At 52.5% G+C, this 20,183-nt stretch overlaps 1 protein-coding gene across 5 annotated transcripts in view; it reads right to left on the bottom strand.

The window, feature by feature from the left end:
• Positions 1–20,183, bottom strand: part of ARHGAP27 (Rho GTPase activating protein 27) — a 32,629-nt gene that overhangs the window by 11,891 nt on the left and 555 nt on the right. For 3 of the 5 annotated variants that reach the window (XM_090257711.1, XM_090257709.1, XM_090257710.1), the window contains exons 2-3: positions 19,482–19,613; positions 17,284–17,961 (exon numbers count right to left, since the gene is read on the bottom strand). In XM_090257711.1, coding sequence (XP_090113837.1) covers positions 17,284–17,943 — 660 coding nt within the window. In that variant the 5' untranslated portion in view covers positions 17,944–17,961; positions 19,482–19,613. Of the gene's footprint in view, positions 1–2,313; positions 2,513–12,024; positions 12,047–17,283; positions 17,962–19,481; positions 19,614–20,183 lie in introns of those variants that run through there. The other 2 variants (XM_090257714.1, XM_090257713.1) reach the window with 2 other exon arrangements.

Genomic DNA, 20,183 nt, shown 5'->3' on the forward strand with positions numbered 1-20,183 from the left:
TCAGGCATGGGAATGTAGCAGTGAAGAAATGGACATAAGGCCCTGGCTGGCTAACTCAGGTTGTAAGTGTCATCTCAATACGCCAAGGTTACAGGTTCGATCCCCAGTCCGGGCACACACAAGAAACAATCAATGAATGCACAGAGAAGTGGAACAACAAAGCAGTGTTTCTCTCTCTCTCTCTCTCTAAAAATTTTTTAGAAAGAAAGAGAGAAAGAAAGAAAGAAAGAAAGAAAGAAAGAAAGAAAGAAAGAAAGAAAGAAAGAAAGAAAGAAATGGACATGAATCTCTGCCCTGGCAGCCTGCACATATGTGCAAATGGTGGGGGGCTGGGAGGAAGCAGGGTGATAAGCGAGATGCACAGCATGTCAATGATGATTACTGCTAACAAAAAACAACAACAACAATGACAATAAAAACACTGCCGAAGAGGGGGGTGTGGCGGGTCCCAGGTGTGTAGCAGGCAGGAAGAACTGGGCACACCAGTCCCTCAGTTCCTCGCTCCTGTCCCTGACTGCACAAACTCCAGGGTGGCTGAGACAACCCTCAACCCCACTTCTCCTTTCTCTCCGCCCACTACAGCACTCCTGTGGTATGTTGTATTCCAACCACACCAGCCCCCAAACACAAAGGCATCTTCCTAACTCCGTGCTTTTACTCCAGCCAGACCCTCAGCCGGGACCTCCCTGCCCCTATGCCCTGCTTACCCAAATCCTGCTCCTCCACTGCAGCTCAGTTGACCCGCCTCACCTGGGTGAGGACTTCTCCCTCCAGAGAAAAGTCTAACCTGCTGTCACTCTGGTCTGTTAGGGCCTGATGGCATTCTGCCTTGGTGGTCAGGTCACTGTCTACTCATCTGCCTACCTTGTCTGTCCCTAAAAGGCAGGAGCTTCTTGGAAACAAGACTCAGAATGATATAACTAACCCCAGTCACCCCTAGCAGGGGGTCCAATGCAGATCCACCAAAAGCACTCACTGCTGGAGTACACAAGTCATCTCCATGCCAGACTTCAGAAACAAGCAAACACACCTCACACTACAGGAGAGACTGGGGTTATCTCTGAGCAAGATCTTCCTGAATATGAGGGTTCAAGCACAGGAACGGGAGACTCCTCAGGACGACAGGATGGAGGCAGTAGAGGAAGGTGGATGACCAGGCACACCTCCTGTGCACCCCAGCTGAACCCACTGAGGCAGTGGTCTTGCCCATTCTTGGGACAGGAGCTGGAAGGCCGCATGGGCAATGGACTAGCCAAGGAAGGGGCCAGGATCTTTGGAGCAGGGACTTCCACTTGGCCAGGCTGCTGGCCTTGACTCTGAGTCTACGGGGAGCCCCAGGCCAGTCGGGATGATGGGAATCTTGCACAAGGAATACTCCCAGGAGGTACGGAGAAGAGTTGGGAAGTAGAAGTTGCCTGACCTTCTATTTCCCTGACAGCATGACCAAGCTGTCATTAGGAAGAGAAGATGCAGAATCACACTGTGGGGCTCCAGAGTGCAGGTTAGAGGTTAAACGAGGGCAGGACAGTGCACCTTGGAATGAAGCACTTTTGCTGGACTGGGGCTACCTCGGAGGTAATGAGAGGCCTCCATTGGAGGTGAGCAAGCAGAGTCGTACCCAATATGAGGGAGCTGGCCTGCAGCAGCTTTGATGCCCCTTCAAACTCTAGAACTCTCTATAGAGCCCCTCAATGCTAAGACAGAGGTGCTTTCCTTTCCTGACAGACCTCAGGATGGATCAGACTGGCTCCTGGAAGCAAGGGGGAGCTCACCCAAGTTAGAGCAAGGTCTGCCACCCCACACCCCCAACTCCAGGAGGCCCAGACAAAATCCAGGTGCAGGCCATCAACAGCGGCCTGACTAGGGCACCAAGGGCTCTTGGGGCCCAGACCCAGTCATGAGAGAGACACAGGGGATTCCTAGTGGGCAAGAGGAAATGCCCTCCCACCTCAGGCCGGAGGACGGAGCTGAGAGGGGCCCTGCTCTCATTATACTCAACTTCCCAGCCCCCAGCCCTCCTCTCAACTTCAATTCCCACCCACAAGCAGATGGCAGGCCTGCCATTCTTCCCCTGAGCGGATCATCACCTCTCGGCCTCCCTTTGCAGTCCCTTTCAGACAGGCAAGGCCTCAGAGAAGGAAAGAAAGGAGGAGGATTCCCAAATTCCGTGAGACTCCATGCTCTGAACCCCAGATTCCCCAGCTCCTGACCAGGCCAGGGGATGGAGGTCCACTGCTGGCCCCTTAACCCCATAGGCCCCTCTGCTGTCCCTACCAGACGCTAAGTCCGGCCCCCAATGCCAAAGTCCCTTACCTGTCCCTGCAGGGCCCGACTCTGCCTCTTGGTCAGCTTGGCAATTATGTCCACCATCCTGTTCCCTCTGAGCTGCTGGGATGGTGTCCTGGGAAGCCTTTGGGGGTGGAGCCACGGGGCACAACCCCGGGGCTGGCACAGGGCAACAGGGAAACAAGAAGTTGCTTCGAGATGGTTGGAGGCTGAGCCTCCAGCCCATTTCCTGTCAGGGCTGCGGAAGTGTTGCCGGAGGCAGAGGCTGCCTGTGACAGGGTGTCAGGGAGGTATGGGGGGTTGCTCAGGTCAGGGGGCTTTTTATGTGTCCAGGGACACCTCTGGCTGTCCCACTCAATGCTCTGATTACCAATGAGTCCTGAATCCCAGGCCCAGACACAGCCACTGAACAGGCTCCACAGACGATGGTATTGGAGCAGTGGGTGGAGGAGGGGTAGATTGCACAGATGGGGACAAGCACGGGACGGCTGGGTGCTGGGCAGACAGGACAATCAGTGGCCATCAGCTCCCTCAAGGCCCAGGGAGGGTGTGATGGGAAAGAGGAAGCTTGGATGTGAGTGGGTGTCTCAAAGAGGAAGGGATATGGGCAGACGTGGTATCAGAAGAAACCGATATCTGGACCCCTCCAACCACGTGAAGGACAGGAAGGATTCTGACCACATCACCGTCTACCCGCCTGACCGCCCGGGCCTGCCTCCTTCAGCCTCCACAGCATGTCCACATACACAAACAAGTATGCCTGTACCCCTCCCCTTCTCTCCAAGGATCCAGAAAAGGGGGACAGGCACCAGGTCTCAAACCCTACCCTAAAAGCTCCTTCTGGCCTCTCCTCCCTTGACCCTCTCATGCAGGTCTGTATACAGACCCTAGTCATGCACAGCGAACACAGCATGTCTTCATTTAGAAGATGCAGCCCCTCTCCTAACCCCTGGGGGACCATTTTGTCTTCACTAAACCCCTCACGGGTGCTTACTCCCTAGCCTCCAGTGCCAGGCAGCACCCTGCCCACCCACCTGCCAGCCTTAAGGCTCTTCCACACGGGCTGCCCAGCTCCCAGTTTAGGCTCTGACCCCCACCCTCCCACCCTCGATCCCAGACTTCTCATCACTTGTTCATCCATTTCAGTAATCTTCCTGTCCCAGCCTGGCTCTCTCTTCTCCCCTGCCCATGCTCCCCAGGCTTCTCCTCCCCTGCACCCACTATGGGCTCAGGACAGGGATACCCAAGTAAACCAGGCATAGTATGGGTTTGGGATATGGGACACTTGGGGACCACAACTAGAGCAAGTCTGGGGTCTCTATGCTCTACCTTCCAAGGCTCCCCTACAGTTAGTTGTCAGTTTGATTCCTGGTCAGGGCACAGGCTTGGGCTGTGGAGCTAGGTCCCCAGTGGGGGTGTGTGAGAAGCAACCAATCCATATTTCTCTCACTCTTGATGCTTCTCACCCTCTTTCTCCCTCCCTTCTCCTCTCCCTAAAAGTAAATAAATAAAATCTTTAAAAAAAGCAAAAAGCTCCCCTACAGTCTCCTTGGCCTGACTCAGAACCCCAGAACCCCAGAGGCAGACTAATCCCTTCCACCAAAGTCCTCACACTTGTCACACACATGACGCACCACATTGCCCCACCCTGAGGGTCAGGGAACACACACACACACACACCCCCGACAGGTCAACAAGATGGAGGGAGCCAAGCCCAGGGGACAGGAACAGCTGTAAATTCCAGAGCAGCCAGAAACTCTGAGCCACCAGGGAGGGACTGGTGTCAGGGAGGGGAGACAGGAGAGCAGGGGTGGGAACCCAGGCCTTCAGCTCTGCCCTGCAGGTGGAATTGGGAAGCAGGGTTTCCATGCGGCAGGGACCAGGACTGACAGTGTGGGGGCTGAGACCACATAAAAGGCAGCCAGGACCCTACCAGCTGCTTTCCCCCAGGAAGAGGTCTGGCCTGCTCACCCCGGGGCCTCCCTGCCAGCGGGTTCTGGGCCCTGCATGACGGGGACTGAGCAAAACTCACACAGCTCTGCTTGCTTTTGGTCACCGAGGTTGGTTTCTCAGGTCTCCTGCCCCGGCTTCCCCTACCCCAGCAAGAGGAGGTAGTGGCCACAGTGGCTCCCCAGTGGGGTTCTCTTCTCTCAACTACACCCTCAAGTACTGAGGGGCACATGGTGGGGGAGGGGACAGAACAAGCCAGATGCACATCACCCATCTCTCTAGCCCTCTGTCCTCACCCTTCTCTCAAACCCTCACAGGAGTTTTCAGGCAACCACAGCAGGTGCAGCCATAACATCCTATCATCTATCTGGGCCCAGAGGCAAAAGAAATACCCACAAACCCTCAACTGGGGCCTGGGGACTAGCTCAGGGGGCTGGGGAGGGGACAGGATCTCCTTGGCTGACTCTGAGCCTGCTCTGTCCCAGACGGGAGAAGGGAGAGGGAGAGTGGATTGTGATCTTTGCCTCCGGGAGCTCAGCGACTGCTCAGAACTATTGTTCTCTGTCTGCCCCTTCCCCCAGCACACCTTCTCCAGGGCAGAGTTTAGGCCTCACTTCGTATCCACCCAGCTCTGGTGATGTGTCCACCCACGTGCAGCGGGGAGACGGGGTCACCCACAGGATCTGGGTCCTCAAGCCTCAGAATATTAGGGGAGCCACACAAGCCTGAGTCTGGCGTCACTGGCCTGGGCTGGGGCCTGGGCGATATATGCTGTGTTAAGGCCGAGGTGGCTCAATGTAATCTTATCACAGGCTCAGAGCATGAGATTCCAAACACGATGGCCTCAGGTGTAGCTTTTCTATTGGGTTTGGGGCAGAAGCCCCATTCAGCTAAAAGGAAAAAGGAAGGGAGCAGGAGTCCTTGTGCACATGCTTGCCTCAGCTTCTCTCTGGACAACCTCTTGAATTTCTGGGCCTCAGTTTCTTTATCCATAGAATGGGCTGTCATTCTCTCCCACCTCCCAGGGCTGGTTTCTGTGAAAGAGCCGAGTCCCACCATGACGTGGGGAAGAGGGCAGGGCTGGCTGCACTTCTGCTTTTCTGGCTTTGGGGTTTGATTGTGCGCCCTTGGCTCTGGACTCTGCTGCAGCCTTTCAGTGACTTCATGGGGCTGCCTGCTTGGCCTGCTCCTCCAGGCTGGGCGGACACTGGGGTGGAGCCCCTTCATGGCTCACAGTCCCTGTGCTCCGGGTACGGCTGGCAGGCACCAGGAGGTCTCCTGCTGCTGGGCCAGGAAGAGTCAGAAATGGTCTGTCAAGGAAGCTGCCAGCCAGCAAAGGCTGTGGTTATAAGCCAAGCTCAGTGGGTGGGAAGATGTGACGGTGGTGGGCACCTTTTGCCCACTCCCTCCGAAGTATCTGCCCCTGCCCCCGCCCCCATTTCTTCCCCTTCCCCTAATGGAGGGAACAGGGTCCTCCTGTCCCAGCCAACCTCTTGGGCCTGGGGAACCTCATTGCCTCTCACTTGCTCAGAAGCTGCCTCACCTCCAATCTCCAACCCCTTCCACCTGACTGCCTTTGTTCCTTTGGCATTTCAACAAGTTCCAGGTCTTGCCATCTTGAGAAGAGAAAGTGTGCCCCAGGACCCAGCTTTCCCTTCCTCCTTTTCAAACCAGACTTCTTGAAGGAGTGTGCGTGCCCACTGTCTCGCCGTCCACTCACACAAACCGCCAGCTGCTGCTCCGGTCTCCCCCAACTTCCCTCATGACAGATTTGGTCCTCATGTGGCCTGACTCCTCCCTGGCGCTCAGTCCTTACAATCCTCTCCCTTCTGCCCCGCCTCAGACATGGCCCCTCAGTCAGCTTTCTCCTCCTCTGCCCACCGCCACTCGGCCCTTTGGGCCCACGCCCCGCCCCCTCCACTCATCTCCTTGATGCTTCGGTGTCTCATCTTTGCTTCTCACTCCACTGTCCTGGGAAAGCTCAACCGACTTCATTAGGTTCACGACACAACTTCATCTCCTGGTTCAGAAACTCAGCTGCCCACCTGGATGTCACTGACACCCCGAAAAGCTGCCTAAGACGGGGTTTGTTCACCCCGCGCCTACTCCCCATCTTGGCACCACCTCCGTTGTTCACACAGACACCTAGAGTCACCCTTGGTTCCTGCTTCCCTGGGATCATCTGTCCCTGAGCCCTGGTGACAGGGCCTGCCTCAGCCTCTCTGACATGGCTATCCTCAGGTAACAAGGGTTAGAGGAACACGGGGTCACGGCCACAAGGAAGCAAACTTCCAATCTAAAATAGGCATTCTACAGCGCAACTGGTCTGGTCTCTTTCCCAAGTCCCTGTCAGGGCAGCAGGAAAGGCAGGGGGTTGTCAAGAGAGATTTAAGAGAAGCAAATGTAACGCATGGTTCTTGCCTGGATCCTGGCTCAGCTGTGAGGGACTTGTTTTAGGACAAGGCAGGAAATTTGACTATGGCCTGAATCTTAGAAAGGAGTTCATGTTAATTTTCTTAGATGTAATAATGGCATTGCAGCTGTGGAGAAAAATGTCATTTTTAAGAAATGCATGCTGAAGTTTTTAGGGGTGAAATACTATGAAGTCTGGAATTTATTATTTCTTAGGGAAAAAAGGACAAAACAGTAAATAGTAATTGTTAAATATAAATAATAGGGTATAGTTATATTCATTTAAATATTCTTCTTGCTCTATTGTATGTTTGAAAGTTTTCATAATAAAAAGTAAGAAAAAACCCTTAAACTTTTTTTTTTTTTTTTTTACTATTTCATACTCTCAGTGTTACTACTCTACAAGGTATTTATTATATTTCTGCTCTGGAGACAGACTGGAACTTCCAGTTCTTCCCTACCCCATATCTATCTATCATAGACAAGGTACTTTCTCTCCCTTTCGGATACAGCTCTGGGGCCAGGAGTTCTGGGAATATGGCAGCTTAAATATATTCTGTTTCTCCTCTCCTCCCAACTGCTATGCTTTACTGCCCAAGCCAAGCAGGGTCAGGGGCAGCTTGGTGAGCAGGCCTGGCTGGCACAGGTCAGAGTGTCCAAGACTTGGAAAACCCCAGGGCAGACTGGGACTGCCATGGGACTTTAGGGGGGAAGGCAGGGTAACAGTTGTACCAGACCCCCTTCCCCTAGGAGCTGATGGGAAGCCAAGCAGGTGGGCTAAACACTCTCTGCCCTTAAGGCTGGGAGCACCGAGGAGGTGGGGACAGACAGATTCCTGCTGGTGTCTTAGACTGTAGGAGTTAGCAGAGCCCCAGAGGCCCATCAGAAGAGACCATCACCCCTCCTCCGCTCCAGGACCCCTCTCCAAGAGGGTACTCCAATAGCTCGACCCCAGCCCCAGTGAGTGAACACATATAGAGTTGACTCATCTGAGAGCCCAGTGGCTGGAGAAGGGGAGCAAACAGAACCACCAAACCAGCCGCTGCTCTCAGACCCAAACAGGGCTGGGACCTGGGACATGCTAGAGACGCCATCACTAATCATGGTGGAAAGAGGAACTTGTCAATAAGAGCTGACGGGACAACTGGATAGCCATCCAGAAAAAAATAATTAAAGGTGTGTCTACATCTCACGCTGTCCACTCAAATATACCTCACCCCCACCGAAGTTTCAAAGATTTAGATTTAAAAAGTGAAGCCACCTGGCTGGTGTAGCTCAATGGATTCAGTGCTGGCCTGTGAACCAAAGGGTCACCGGTTTGATTCCCAGTCAGAGCACATGCCTGGGCTGCAGGCCAGGTCCCCAGCTGGGGGCGTGTGAGAGGCAACCACACATCGATGTTTCTCTTCCTCTTTCTTTCTCCCTTCCCCTCTTTCTAAAAATAAATCAATGAAATCTTAAAAACGTGAAGCCATAAAAATACTCAAAGAAGGAAACATGAGAAAAATTCCATATTCTTTTTAAAAAAGGTCTTTATAACAAAGGTTCAAAATCTAAAAGCCATAATATAAGTGATTTACACATTTTATTATATAAATTATTTTAATAAAACTAATGTGGCTAAAAAAAAAATCATTAGCAACGTCAAAAGGCACACCTGACAGGGGGATTACAACCCATCATGGCCAAAGGGCTATTTTCCCTAGTATAGAAAAACTTCCTAAAAATCAACAAGGAAAAGACTGATAACTCAGAAGAAAAACAGGCAAAGGATATGAATAGACAATTTACAGAAAAAGAAAAAAGTTCCTTAAATATATGAAAATGCACATTCAAGCTATTATACTTTAAGATAATATATTTTGCAGCATTGTTTGTAACAGCCAAAGATTGGACACAAACCAAGTGTTCATCAACAGCAGACCTGTCCCATGAATTGTGATACATCCCAACAATGGAAAGCCACATGGCTATAAGGAAAGAAACAGATACTCTCTATCTACAATCTCTAAGATACATTGTTAAACCAAAAAGGCAAAAAATAAACAAGACATAGTACGATGCCTACTGCCTACTACCTTTGGGTACGGCAGACAGAAAATCAAGTAACCAAATATATATTCACACTAGTTTGTATTTGTATAAAGACAGTCTGGAAGAATAGAGAAAGAATTAATAAAAGCAGTGACTTTGGAGCTGAGGGAGAACAGGGCATGGAAGCAGGAGAATGTGAAAAATTTTACTATATACTTTAAGATATCGCTTTGATTTTTAAAACTCATGTAAGTATATAGTTTTAAATTTTTTGAGGCTATCAGCAGGAGAGAGAGACTGGAAAATACAATTATAACTTGGACAAAAAATAAGAACCCATAAGAAAATTCAAGTGAAGCACCAAAGGGGGGAAGAAAAAGACTACTTTAGAACTTAAAATATATCACATACTACTAATTGAAGGAAAAGCTGGGCACTCTTGAGGCTCAAATCTGTGGCCTGGAAGATCAGGCAGAAGAAATATCATAGGCCTTGGGGCAAAAGTACATGGAGAGAAAAATAAAGAGGGAAAAGATAAGAAACTGGGAGGCTCCAGTTAGGAGAAGGAACATGCAAATAAAAGAAAAAGAAAAAGTAACAATAATCACGCAACAGATAGATTTCTCTAAGCTGAAAAAAGACCTGCATCTACAGGCTGACAGGGTTTGATGAGTTTCAGATGGGAGTACTGAGAAAAAGAATCCCCCATCTCTGCACATCCTGTAGAATCTGCTTGATTAGGATCCCCAGGGAAAAGCAGAAGCCATGAATGAAATGGAAAGTATAGCAGAAAAACAGATGAACAGGGGGAGAAAAAGAGAATCAATAGCAACCTAATTGAAGGAAAAAAGAACACTACAAATCAAGTACAGCGCATCAGTTGTTAAACTAAATGTGAACAGATGGAATTATCCCATTATGAGATACTCAGCTTGGGTTTTAAAATATAGTCATATGATATATATATAAGAAATACACTTTAAAAAAAGTGATAATGGTAAAAAAATAAAAGGATACTGAGAGATACTAACAAATGCAAATACAAATAATAAAAATAAAATAAAAAGTAAGAGTGGGCACCATATTAATAACAGAAAGATTGAATTTCAGGTTAATGATACAAAGGCACAATTTGTGATGATAGAACAGTCAAAATCTGTATGCTCCCAAAAACATTGTAGTTAAATATTTTTAAAAAACTAATAAAAGAACAAGAAAAATTTTATGGAGAAAATTTGAATGGGAGATTTAGTAAACCTCTATCAGAATTAGAATAAAGGACAAAAAAAAAGAGGAATTATACAAAGGAAATGCAAGTTTGAATAATATAATCAATAAACTACATTTGCTTCATATGGAAACTTAACGAGAAAATAAAAACTTTTTCAAGTGTATGAAAAACTTAGACATGTCATTAATTTGGTCACAAAGAAGTCCATAAATAAATTTAAAAGGGGAGATTTCATAAATCTAAAACAAGTGCTTTCCTAGTAAAATATGAAATGGCAAAAAGTAATGGGAGAACTAGTGGACAACTTGAAAAAATCAATTACTTTTGATGAGAAAAAAAAAGTTTGCCCTGGAAAAGCACCAGGTCCAGAGGGTTTCACAGAGGGGTCTGGATTCACCTCTGATGTCACCTTCCTGGCCAGGACAGTGAGATCCTGGCAGGGGGGTGATCCTCCAAAGTGCCACCCCTCCCCCACACAGTACCTTGTAGGCACCATCACCACATCAGGTCATAACTACTGGTTTGCTAGCTCCTAGACAGTAAGCTACCTGAGGGCAGGGGACACGCCTTATTCTTTATTGCCTCCCAGTGCCCAGTACACTGCCTGACATTTACTGAATCAACGAATACAGTAAGTGAAAAATTACAGCATAATTGTCAGCACGCCACAATGTCCCTATGTCTATAAAACCCTCAACATATAGGAAAGCAGAATGGATGGGGAAAGAAATGCTGTCATTAGACTGAAATTTCCCCCCATTAGCCAAATATTTGTCACGGGATTAAACTTTTTGTAGAGGGAAGAGCAATTTACAAATTCAGACAAGGCAGGGAGTCAGCCAGTTGTGTAGAAGGGGAGGGATGATGGCTGGGAGCATCTGGAGGCAGGCCCCTTCTGGCACCTCTGCCTCCTGTCTTGGGCCAAAGTCCCCAGGACAGACATGGAGGCCCAGACAGGGACCTGGTGGACCAGCACCCACAAGATCCCAGAGCCTGCCCTGCAGGCCTCACTCTGCCTAGGCAGCAACTCTGGAAATCCCCTCAACACCACAATCCTTTCTCAATTTGGAAAGTCTCCAAAGTTTAGCAGGATGTCCCTTGGACTCAGATTTGGTAGCCCCATTTCCTGCTACACCAACCACCATCAATTGTCCCCTTTTCCCCAACACTTTGTTGTGGAACCCTGACCTCATTCCGATCATCACCTACTCTAGTCATGCTGACGGACTCTTCCATGCCCAGGACCTGGCCCTGATCAGTCATGGGGGCTGACATTCACTACCAATTGCCTGGCTACTCCCACTACTGGTCATATATTCAGGAAGGGCAGAGAAAATAGATCTAGGCTGAGGCCAGCTGCTGGGGCTCAGGAAGGAAGTGGGGAGGCAGGTGGGCTTGGGCTGGGCTGTCTCAGGAGACCCAGGGGCTGAAGGGAACCAGAGGCTGAGAAGGTAAAATGAGGCCCGGGCTTGGGGGTGATTGCCCAGAGGACAGAGGAGTCACTATCAGCCTGCAGGGTGAGAGGTTGTTCTTTATTGCCTTGTGAGCTAAGTGTGGGGAGGGCTCTTCGTGGCCCTCATGTGGGATGAGGATGGGAGGGGGGCAACCCCACAACCTGTTCTTTATAAGCCAGGACACAGGCTGGGCAGTTGGGATCCTGGGTCAGCCTGGGGCTGCAAGTGAGTCACAGCTAGGCGGAAAGGTCAGACCAAGTGTGAGCAAACCAGTTGGGCCACTGCAGGTTGGCTGCCCTGGGTAGATAGTGGGGAGAGTTCTTGAGAGGAGGGGGTACAGACAAGAGGACTCACTGGACCTTCCTCTTGGGTTCAGCTCCCTGCTCTTACGAGCCCCTCTTTCTTAAATAAAGGCTGCCTGGCTGGCCCCAAAGGTGGATCTGTCCAAGGCCAGTTCTTTTGTTTCGATCATAGCTGCCTAGGCTGCCCTTGGAGTTTGCTCCAGGGAGTGGATACCAGGCCCAGGAGCCAGAGAGGAGGGCAGGCAGCTCACAGGGAGTCACTGGGTAGATTTCAGCCTGGTGCAGGGAAAGCAAGGTGGGAGCCAGGGAGGGAGGGGACAGAGTGGGAAAACTGCCCTCTCCCCCAGGGTCCCACCTCCATTTGAAGCTGAAGGGTCACTCACAGTTCCTGGCAGAGGAGGAGGGAGAAGCCAGGGCTCTGGGGCTCCTTCCAGTCCAGGCCGCCTACTCAGGTGAGGTGCCTCCTGGGCTGCTTGCATAAGAAGCCTCAGAGGCTGGGGCTGTAACTCTTTCCTCCCTGCAGCCAATGCCCAGGCAGCAGGGGCAGGCTACAGTCCAGATGGCAGGCTGGGGCGGGGATGGTGACCTCACCCTGAAATGCCCCAGTCAGGAGGGCCCCTTGGCCAGGGGTGGGCCCCAAGCCACAGAGGAGGAGTCTCAGGCCCCTTCCCTCGCAACTGCCCTGGGCTCCGGGAGCAGCTCCTTGGAGGGGGCTGGGTGGGGTGGGGGGTGGGGGGCAGAGTGCTCCAGCTTCCCACCCCTGCTCTCCATCTCTCCCTCCTCAGAAGCAGGTGCTTCTACCCTCTCCTGGGACCTCCCGTTCTCCTACAACCCCCTCAGCTGCAGAAAGCAAGGTGAGGATTTAGAATTCATGCCCCTTTCCTTATAGCCCATGCTTGTGACAGGGCTGGGCACGTACAGAACATTCAGAAAAATGAGTGCCTCTTTGCCTTTGGCTTGTACTATCATGCTGAGGGGATTAGGGTGGCCAGTCCTGAGGGTCCGCTGAGACTGAGCCTACTGAGCCTTGTGGCCAGAGTGGGGTTTGGAGTCAGGAGGCCTGAAACTAACCTGAATGCTGCCACCTCCTGGCTGTGTGACTTCCAGGCAGTCACAGAACCTCTCTGAATGTCTATTTGGACGGGGTAAATGGGGGTACCCATGCCTGCCTTCCGAGCTGCTGGGAGGATGAGCCTTTGAGTGAGAGCCCACAGGACCATTGCCGTACCTTACCTTGCTTTGTACCCCCAGTGTCCAGCACGGTGACCAGCATATACCAGGTGTTGTTCATTATGAGCTAACTGAGGCTGTAAGATGCTGTATAGTGCAGAGGCTCCTCTCTTCTGGGGGTGGTGGTGGTGGTGGTGGTGGTGTCCCTACCTTCAACAGGTCTCCTGTCCTCCACACCACCCTCTCTCCTTGTCCAGCGGTCCATGAACTGGATGCTGTTTCCCACCCTCTCCAACAACCCATGTCACCTCCATCTTCACATCCTGGCCCCTCCTTCCCCTCTGCTCTGGGCCCCTGCCTCACTCCTCTCTCCCAGGACCCATCTCAGCCTCTCCCTCTCCCAGCTCCTGCACATTCACTTAGCCTTGACCTACACCTGCCCTACACCTTGACCTACACCTGCCTCTGGCCACACAGCATCTCTCTCTCTCCCTGCCAAGCTTCTGAGAGTTGTCTACCCTCTCCATCCACACCCTCACCTTCAATCCTCCTGCCCTCTGCCTTCAGCAACCCCCTTGACCTGCTCCTGATAAGGAGGCCACCAACTTCTGGTGGCCACTTCCGATAAATGTTTAATGGCCTTTATCTAGCTTCCCCTTTCTTCTGGCTGCTTCTCTTCACTAGCACACTCCTGGTTTTCCTCCTTGTTCCTTGACCATTTCTTCCTCTCTGGCTCCTCTCTCCTCCCTTTGTCACCCAAAAGTGACAGGGCTGTCTCAGGCACACCTGTTCCCCTGTCCACGCTGCCTCCACACCCTTGGCTTCAACATTACACACTGAATACCTTCTCCTGGGCAGCAGACCGAGCCATCCAGCTGCCGCCTGGACCCAGCTCAGCAGAGCCGAAGTGGCTGGTTCAGCCTCATTCCCCAACTCCTCTCCTCCCCATCGTCCCCCTACGCCCCCCACCCCGCAGTGTGACAACTGGGAGGCTGGAGCTCATTTTGATTTCCCTCACACACCCCTCAGCCCATGAGTTACCGGGTCCTGCTGAGTCTACTTCCCAACTCTCCTGTCATCATGGAGTGTCCAGGAGACCATGAAGGTCCTCCTCCATTTTCAAAGCCCCTGCAACATGGGTCTTTTCCCAACCCCCCTCCCTTTCCTGCTAGAGCTGTGGTTCTCAACCTTCCTAATGCTGCGACCCTTTAATACAGTTTCTCATGTTGTGGTGACCCCTAACCATAAGATTATTTTTGTTGTTACTTCATAACTGTAATTTTACTACTGTTATGAATCGTAAATATCTGATATACATATATTTTCATTGTTACGAATTGAACATAATTAAAGCATAGTGATTAATCACAAAAACAACATGTAATTATATATATGTTTTCCGATGGTCTTAGGTGACCCCTGTGAAAGGGTCGTTCGACCCCCAAAGGGGTCGTGACCCACAGGTTGAGAACCGCTGTGCTAGAGCCTTCCAGGGGCTTCAGGATAAAGCCCAAATTCCTGGTGAGAGCCCATGAGGCCCTGCCTGGCCAGGCACTCCGCATTCCCCATCCAAGCCCCCATTCCTGACCCCAGCTGCAGAGGGTGGGGGTGGGCTTGCAAGGTCCCAAAGGTGCCACATCTCACACCTCCAGCTCTACCCATGCACTTGTGTGTAGCTGGATCACAGATGGCCTGTGCTATGCTGGACTGAGGCATCTGTCCCCTCCTGATATCCTCCTGTCCCAGATGGTGGGCCCCGCAAGGGCTGGGGCTGTGCCTCAGTCACCTTTAGATCTGAAGGCTCACCTGGTGTTTGGCAGGTGTTCAGTCAATTCATGCTTAGTGAACAAGGTAATGAAGGGGGAGGGTAGAACCTGCTTCTCTTGTCTCCTCCAAGACCAGTGTGCCCTGACCAGTGTGATTCAGTTGGATGGGCATTGTCCCACAAAGCAAAAGATCACTGGTTCAATTTCTGGTCAGGGCACATGCCTGGGTTGCAAGTTCGGTCCCCAGTTGGGGCTCATATGAAAGGCAACCAAATGAGAAGCAACCGACTGATGTTTCTCTCCCTTTCTTTCTCCCTCACTTCCCATCACTCTAGAAAGAAAGAAGGAAAGAAGGAAAGAAAGAAAGAAAGAAAAAAAGAAAGAAAGAAATAAAGAAAGAAAGAAATAAAGAAAGAAAGGAAGGAAGAAAGAAAGAAAAGAAAGAAAGATCATAGAAAGGTCATAGAAAGAAAGAAAACAGGCAGGCTCACCTTTCAGGATATTCCTTCTCTAAATGCTGCCTTGAATAACTAAGAGCAGAGTGGAGTCCCCTTCCCAGGGGAGAACCAGCCCCCGACCCCTGGAGTTTGTTGGGATGGGGTCTCAGGGAGATCCACAGCTGACACTTGATAAAGTGCAGTCACAGGGAGTGTGATTTACACCCACCACACAAGACCGAAACAGAACCAAGGATGCTAAGCAACTTGTTGAGGTGAATTAGGGCCAGAAGTGGAACCAGGCAGAGCCTCTTTGCCAATATCCAGGTCTCTGGCAGAAACCCACCACTACCCTCCCTCAACATACCACCCCACAGTGACTGCAGCTGCTGGGGTGATTTCTCAGAAGGTGCCGGATTTGGGGTCTTCTCCGCCTCCTTCCACCCTGGTCCTGGGCTCTGGGGTGGTTTCCCTTGGGCAGACCTGCAGAACGTGGGCTCATGGGAGAGGGACCTCTACAGCTCCTCGCCCCTAGTCAACACACTCCCGAACACGCTCTGGTCCGGGCTCTGTGCAGGACGCGGGGGTTCAGAGGGGAAGACCAGTCCTCCACCTCAAAGGGCGCACCTCAGAGAAACACAGGTGCCCCACCATCACCAGGACAGAGAATGTGGAGGCTCAGGAGTGTGCCACCAGGAGTCTGCCCAGGAAACGGAGGGGGGCCGAGAGAAGAAACGCTGGCATTCAGCCATCTAGCCTAGAGAAGATGACTGGCTGGCTGGCTGTCTAGGGCTCCGGGCACCAGGATCTCTCAGTCCCTCACCACCACCCGCATCCCCCTAGCCAGGTCCGGGTCCAGTCCCCACTCGCCGGATGCTGTTCTGAACGCTGGCCATAAGGTGGCGTGCTGTCCCCTGCAGAAACCCGGGCGAAGGCGGCGCAGACCCAGAGGAAAGGATGCTAAGACCCCAGCCACTCTTGGTGGACCGCCTGCTACGTGCCAGGCAAGTCCACGCCTCATGTCGTTGAAGGCTGTCAACAACCTTAATCCTTAGATATTGTCCTACGTTTACACACGATGACACTGGGGCTGAGAGATGACTCAGCAGAGTCAAATTTGAGTCTGTAAGCCTCAAATCCCGAGCTCTGCATTGTAACCAGATGGGTGGAAGGAAGACCCAGGAGCTTGCTGACGGGGATGGTGCCTCCTTCCTCTGCATCCCAGACTAAGTCCTGGCACTTGAGAGGGATCAATGTTTATTGAAATTACACCAACTACAAAGAAAGAAACCACAGCCTCACAAGCTTCAAGGGTCATCCAGCCATCTACCCTGCCCCTCTCTGGGCTAAGGGACAAACTGAGACCCCGACAGAGGAAGCAAATTGACTACTATTACACAGCTGTTGGCAAATGTCTGTGCGTTCCCTTCCTCTCCCCTCCCTGAAAAATTCCTAAAGTTCAAAATGTCAGGGCCGCCGGCAGATTTCTGAGGGATATAAGGATTTTAAAAACGTGTTGTTTTCGAGTTCCCAAATTAACATAACTGGATTTTAAAGCGGAAAAAATAAACCCATTATGACTAAACTTTCTGAAACAAGCCCGCACCACCAAGCTTTGTCTTGTCTTTTTTTAAAGAGGGAACTGAAAGGTTGGAGGCAGCCAAAAAGGGAAGCAGACCCCTAACTTTCATATTCATTATCTCGTCTGACTCGCCCCTCCCCTGCAAGGTCCCGTGAGAAAGGCGAAGCATGCAGCGCCAGCTCCAAGTCCACAACCCGCTATTTCATGCCAGGAGCATTTCTGAATGGTTCGGATTTTAGAATAATACGGCGCACACACCTGCTGTCATAGGTGGTATAACGCTTCCAGGAAGGCCTGGGGCAGCACCCTGTAATCAAATTCATTTGTAGCAAAGCCTGAATATTCACATTAAATGGGATAAACAACGACCACCAATGGCCTCACATCGGTTCAAGTCAAATTTTGCCATCAATTTTGTTATGGAAAAACCTTTGGGCTCCAGGAAGCTTCGGGAATTTTGGACTTTCAGATTAAGAGACTGTGAGCCTGTACTCTTCTTTTCACGGCTGAGAAAAGCGAGGCTCGGTGTGAGGGAGCTCATCCAAGCCCGCGGACCCTGCTGCTACCCGTCGAGCCGGATGCTAAGCCAAATGGGTCTCATCGCGCACTCGCTCAGAGCGTCCCATCCCCAGCCCCGCCTCCGCCTCCCCGTGACAAACCTGCTCCGGGCGCTCTTCCTGCAGGGGTCCTCGCACATCCTCAATGGCCTCGTACAAGTTCTCAGAATCGCTGCGCGCCAGGGGCCGCGGGCACACCCAGGAGCCCGCCACGCTGCAGGCCTTGGAGCGGCCGGCGCTCCCGAGGAGGCCGGCAGGGGGCGCGGCGCCGGCACGCTCCAGGTCGTCCAGGGACTGCGCGGGCCGCACCCGTGCCGCGGGCCCCGTGTACAGGCAGGTGGGCAGGCCGGACGCCAGGCTGCTGCGCTGGGTCCCGGCGCCGCGCCGAGCAGGGCCGCACAGGGAGCCCGCACGGCCCCGGGGCTCGGCGGGCACGCCGTCGCGGTCCGCGGGCACTTGAGCGCTCACGAAGCGGTAGTCGTAAGCAAGCGGTTCCGGGGCTGCCGAGCCTGGCTGGGGCGCGGGCGGCGCCGGGGCAGTGGCAGGGTCGCCGATCGCTGGCAGCTCGCGGACGTACTGAGCGGGCAAGTAGAAGGGGCGTCCGTCGGGCTCGCGCCGCACATGCCACCAGTGCTCGGTGCTGCGGCATAGCAGCCGGTAGCGCTCGTTGGGCTGGATGGTGATGCGGCCCCCGTCCTTGCCAGTGTACTCGAAGGGGTGCTCCACCAGCACGTACACGTCCCCCTCGACATCTGCCGCCATCGTGGCCGCGGCCTTTCCCTGTGGACAGCAAGGACAAGGAGCATGGAGGACAGGGCCACGGAGCCGGGAAGCGCACCGCACGAAGGGGACGGAAGACTTGGGTTCGAGTGTCAATGCTGCGCTCGTCGTGTGCGTTCTGGCCTCAGTTTCCTTATCTCTAAAACGGGAGACTTGGATAAAATAATCTCTTAGGTTCTCACTCTTACACCCAGTGATGGAATTATGGCAGCCCTTTCATTCCGTAGTGTTGATTTTAAGATGTGAGCCTCGATTCAGTTCCTTGGTGGGGAGATCGTGGCTAATACGGGGCCTTGGTTCAAAGAGAGCAGTGATTTTCAACTTCTTTCATCTCATGACACATGTAAACTAATTACTAGAATTCTACAGCACACAAAAACATATATTTTTGCCGATCTGCCAAAAAAATTGTATAATTTCTATTTATTCACATCGGATGGCCATTATTGTATTGGTTGTTGTCATTTTTCAATTTGACAGTCTAAGGGAAAAGAGGTCTATGCCTCTGACTAAATAGGTGTTGCATTTTTAAAAAATTCTTGCAGCACACTAGCGCGCCTCTTGGGGCACACTGGTTGAAAATCGCTGAGATAAGGTGATTGCCCCAGATCAAGTTGACACCAAAATTTGACTAAAAATTGACCAGGCCTCAGTTTCCCCATCTGTGAAGTGGAAAGACACCCCGCCCTGTCCTGCTGCCTCCAGACCTCAGGGAATCCGCGTCCACAGCGGCGCCTCTTCCTGGCCCTGGGCCGCTCAACCCATGGGAGTGTCCCTACTCCGTTTAGTTCAAGAGCCTTGGCTTATGGGGCCTAGACTGCCAAGGCTGGGGAACCGGTTCTCTCGGTTTTTCTATCCTTCTTCAGCGGCTTTGCCGCAGACGTGAACCCGGAGTCTGGCCCACCCAGACCAGCCCGCATGGCTTCTGCTCTCCAGCTCCCACCTCCACCTCCGAAAACGGGCTTGGCCCTCGTAGCCTGTCTACCCTGTGCCGAGATCTCTCCATTGCCTCAGGAGAGCGGTCCCTAGAGAAAGCACTTTGTGTTGGTGACTGCTCTTGCGTTGTCTCCAGGGATCCCCAAAGCTCTCCTGGACTGATCACCACAGCCCCCGTCCCTTCCATGCCGGCTTAGCCTGGCCTCAGAGCCTAACTAAATCTGCCTGTGTCCCTGCTTCAAAGCAACGAGTCCGCGGCCTGCTCGGGAAGTGGCTGGTCCCCGCCAAGCCTTTTCCACTGACCACACCTCCTGCCCCCACAAAGGTACCCTAGAACCAGCAGCAGAGAGCTTGACGGCTTACTGAGGCGGAGGGACCCAAGGAACAGGGTCACGCAGAGGGGCGCATGGCGCTCCTTCTTTACTTTGTCAGGCTTTCCTCGATGGGCAAGCGGTGTAAAGTGAGTCACTAAGCACGTTGGGTCTTGGAGGCGGTGTCAGAGAGCAGCGCAGAGCTAAGCCAACAAACCCCGGGGAGGACACCCCTTCTCGCCACCTTCCCCTGGCGTTCCGCGAGTCACTCACGTTGGCAGGGCGGGACTTCGGAAGCCCATGGGCTGGGTGCGCTGAGCCGGTGGATGGATGCAGGTTAGGCCCCTGCCATCTCCTTGGGCCAGGATTCAAGGGCTAGACTGGAGAGATTTCGGGTAGCAGGAGCTGGCAAGGGGGACAAAGAGGGAGAAGGTAACGCTCTGGAGGGTTGTCCCCAATCCCCAAAGTAGCTGTGTCTGGGAGAATCGAGGGGGAGCCTGGATGAGTCTATGTAGCTGGTCTTGGCACAGGAAAAAGCATTAAAGAGGAACAGGGGCAGGGAGGGTAGCGACTGAAGGGGCGCTGGCGGGTCCCAAGCAGTCTCTAAAAGGTAGGGTCCCGCCTCTGCCCCGCCCCCCACCCTCTCTGGCGGGATCAGTTGTCCACGAGCCTCTGCGTCCCAGGGACTGCAGGACCCTGGCTCGTTGTCTTGCCGGGGCGTTCTCAATCCGAGCGAGGCCACTTGCACTCTGAATCACAAACTACGAGCCCTTTCCTTTCCAGCCGGAATGCAGGCACTACCCACTCCGGGCCCTCTCCTGCCCTCCCCAGACCCTTTTCCGGCGCAGCTCAGCCAGGACTGAAAAAACTCCGAGCCGTGTTCTCGCTAGGGACGCCCACCAGAGCGCAGGGTCTTGGGCTGTGTGGGGAGGGGACCCGGGCCTCGGCTCCTTTCCCGACTCTGGGGGAGCGAAG

This window comes from Furipterus horrens, unplaced genomic scaffold (genome assembly GCF_987537825.1).
Source record: "Furipterus horrens unplaced genomic scaffold, mFurHor1.1.pri manual_scaffold_11, whole genome shotgun sequence".
In the NCBI taxonomy this organism is placed as follows: Eukaryota; Metazoa; Chordata; class Mammalia; order Chiroptera; family Furipteridae; genus Furipterus; species Furipterus horrens.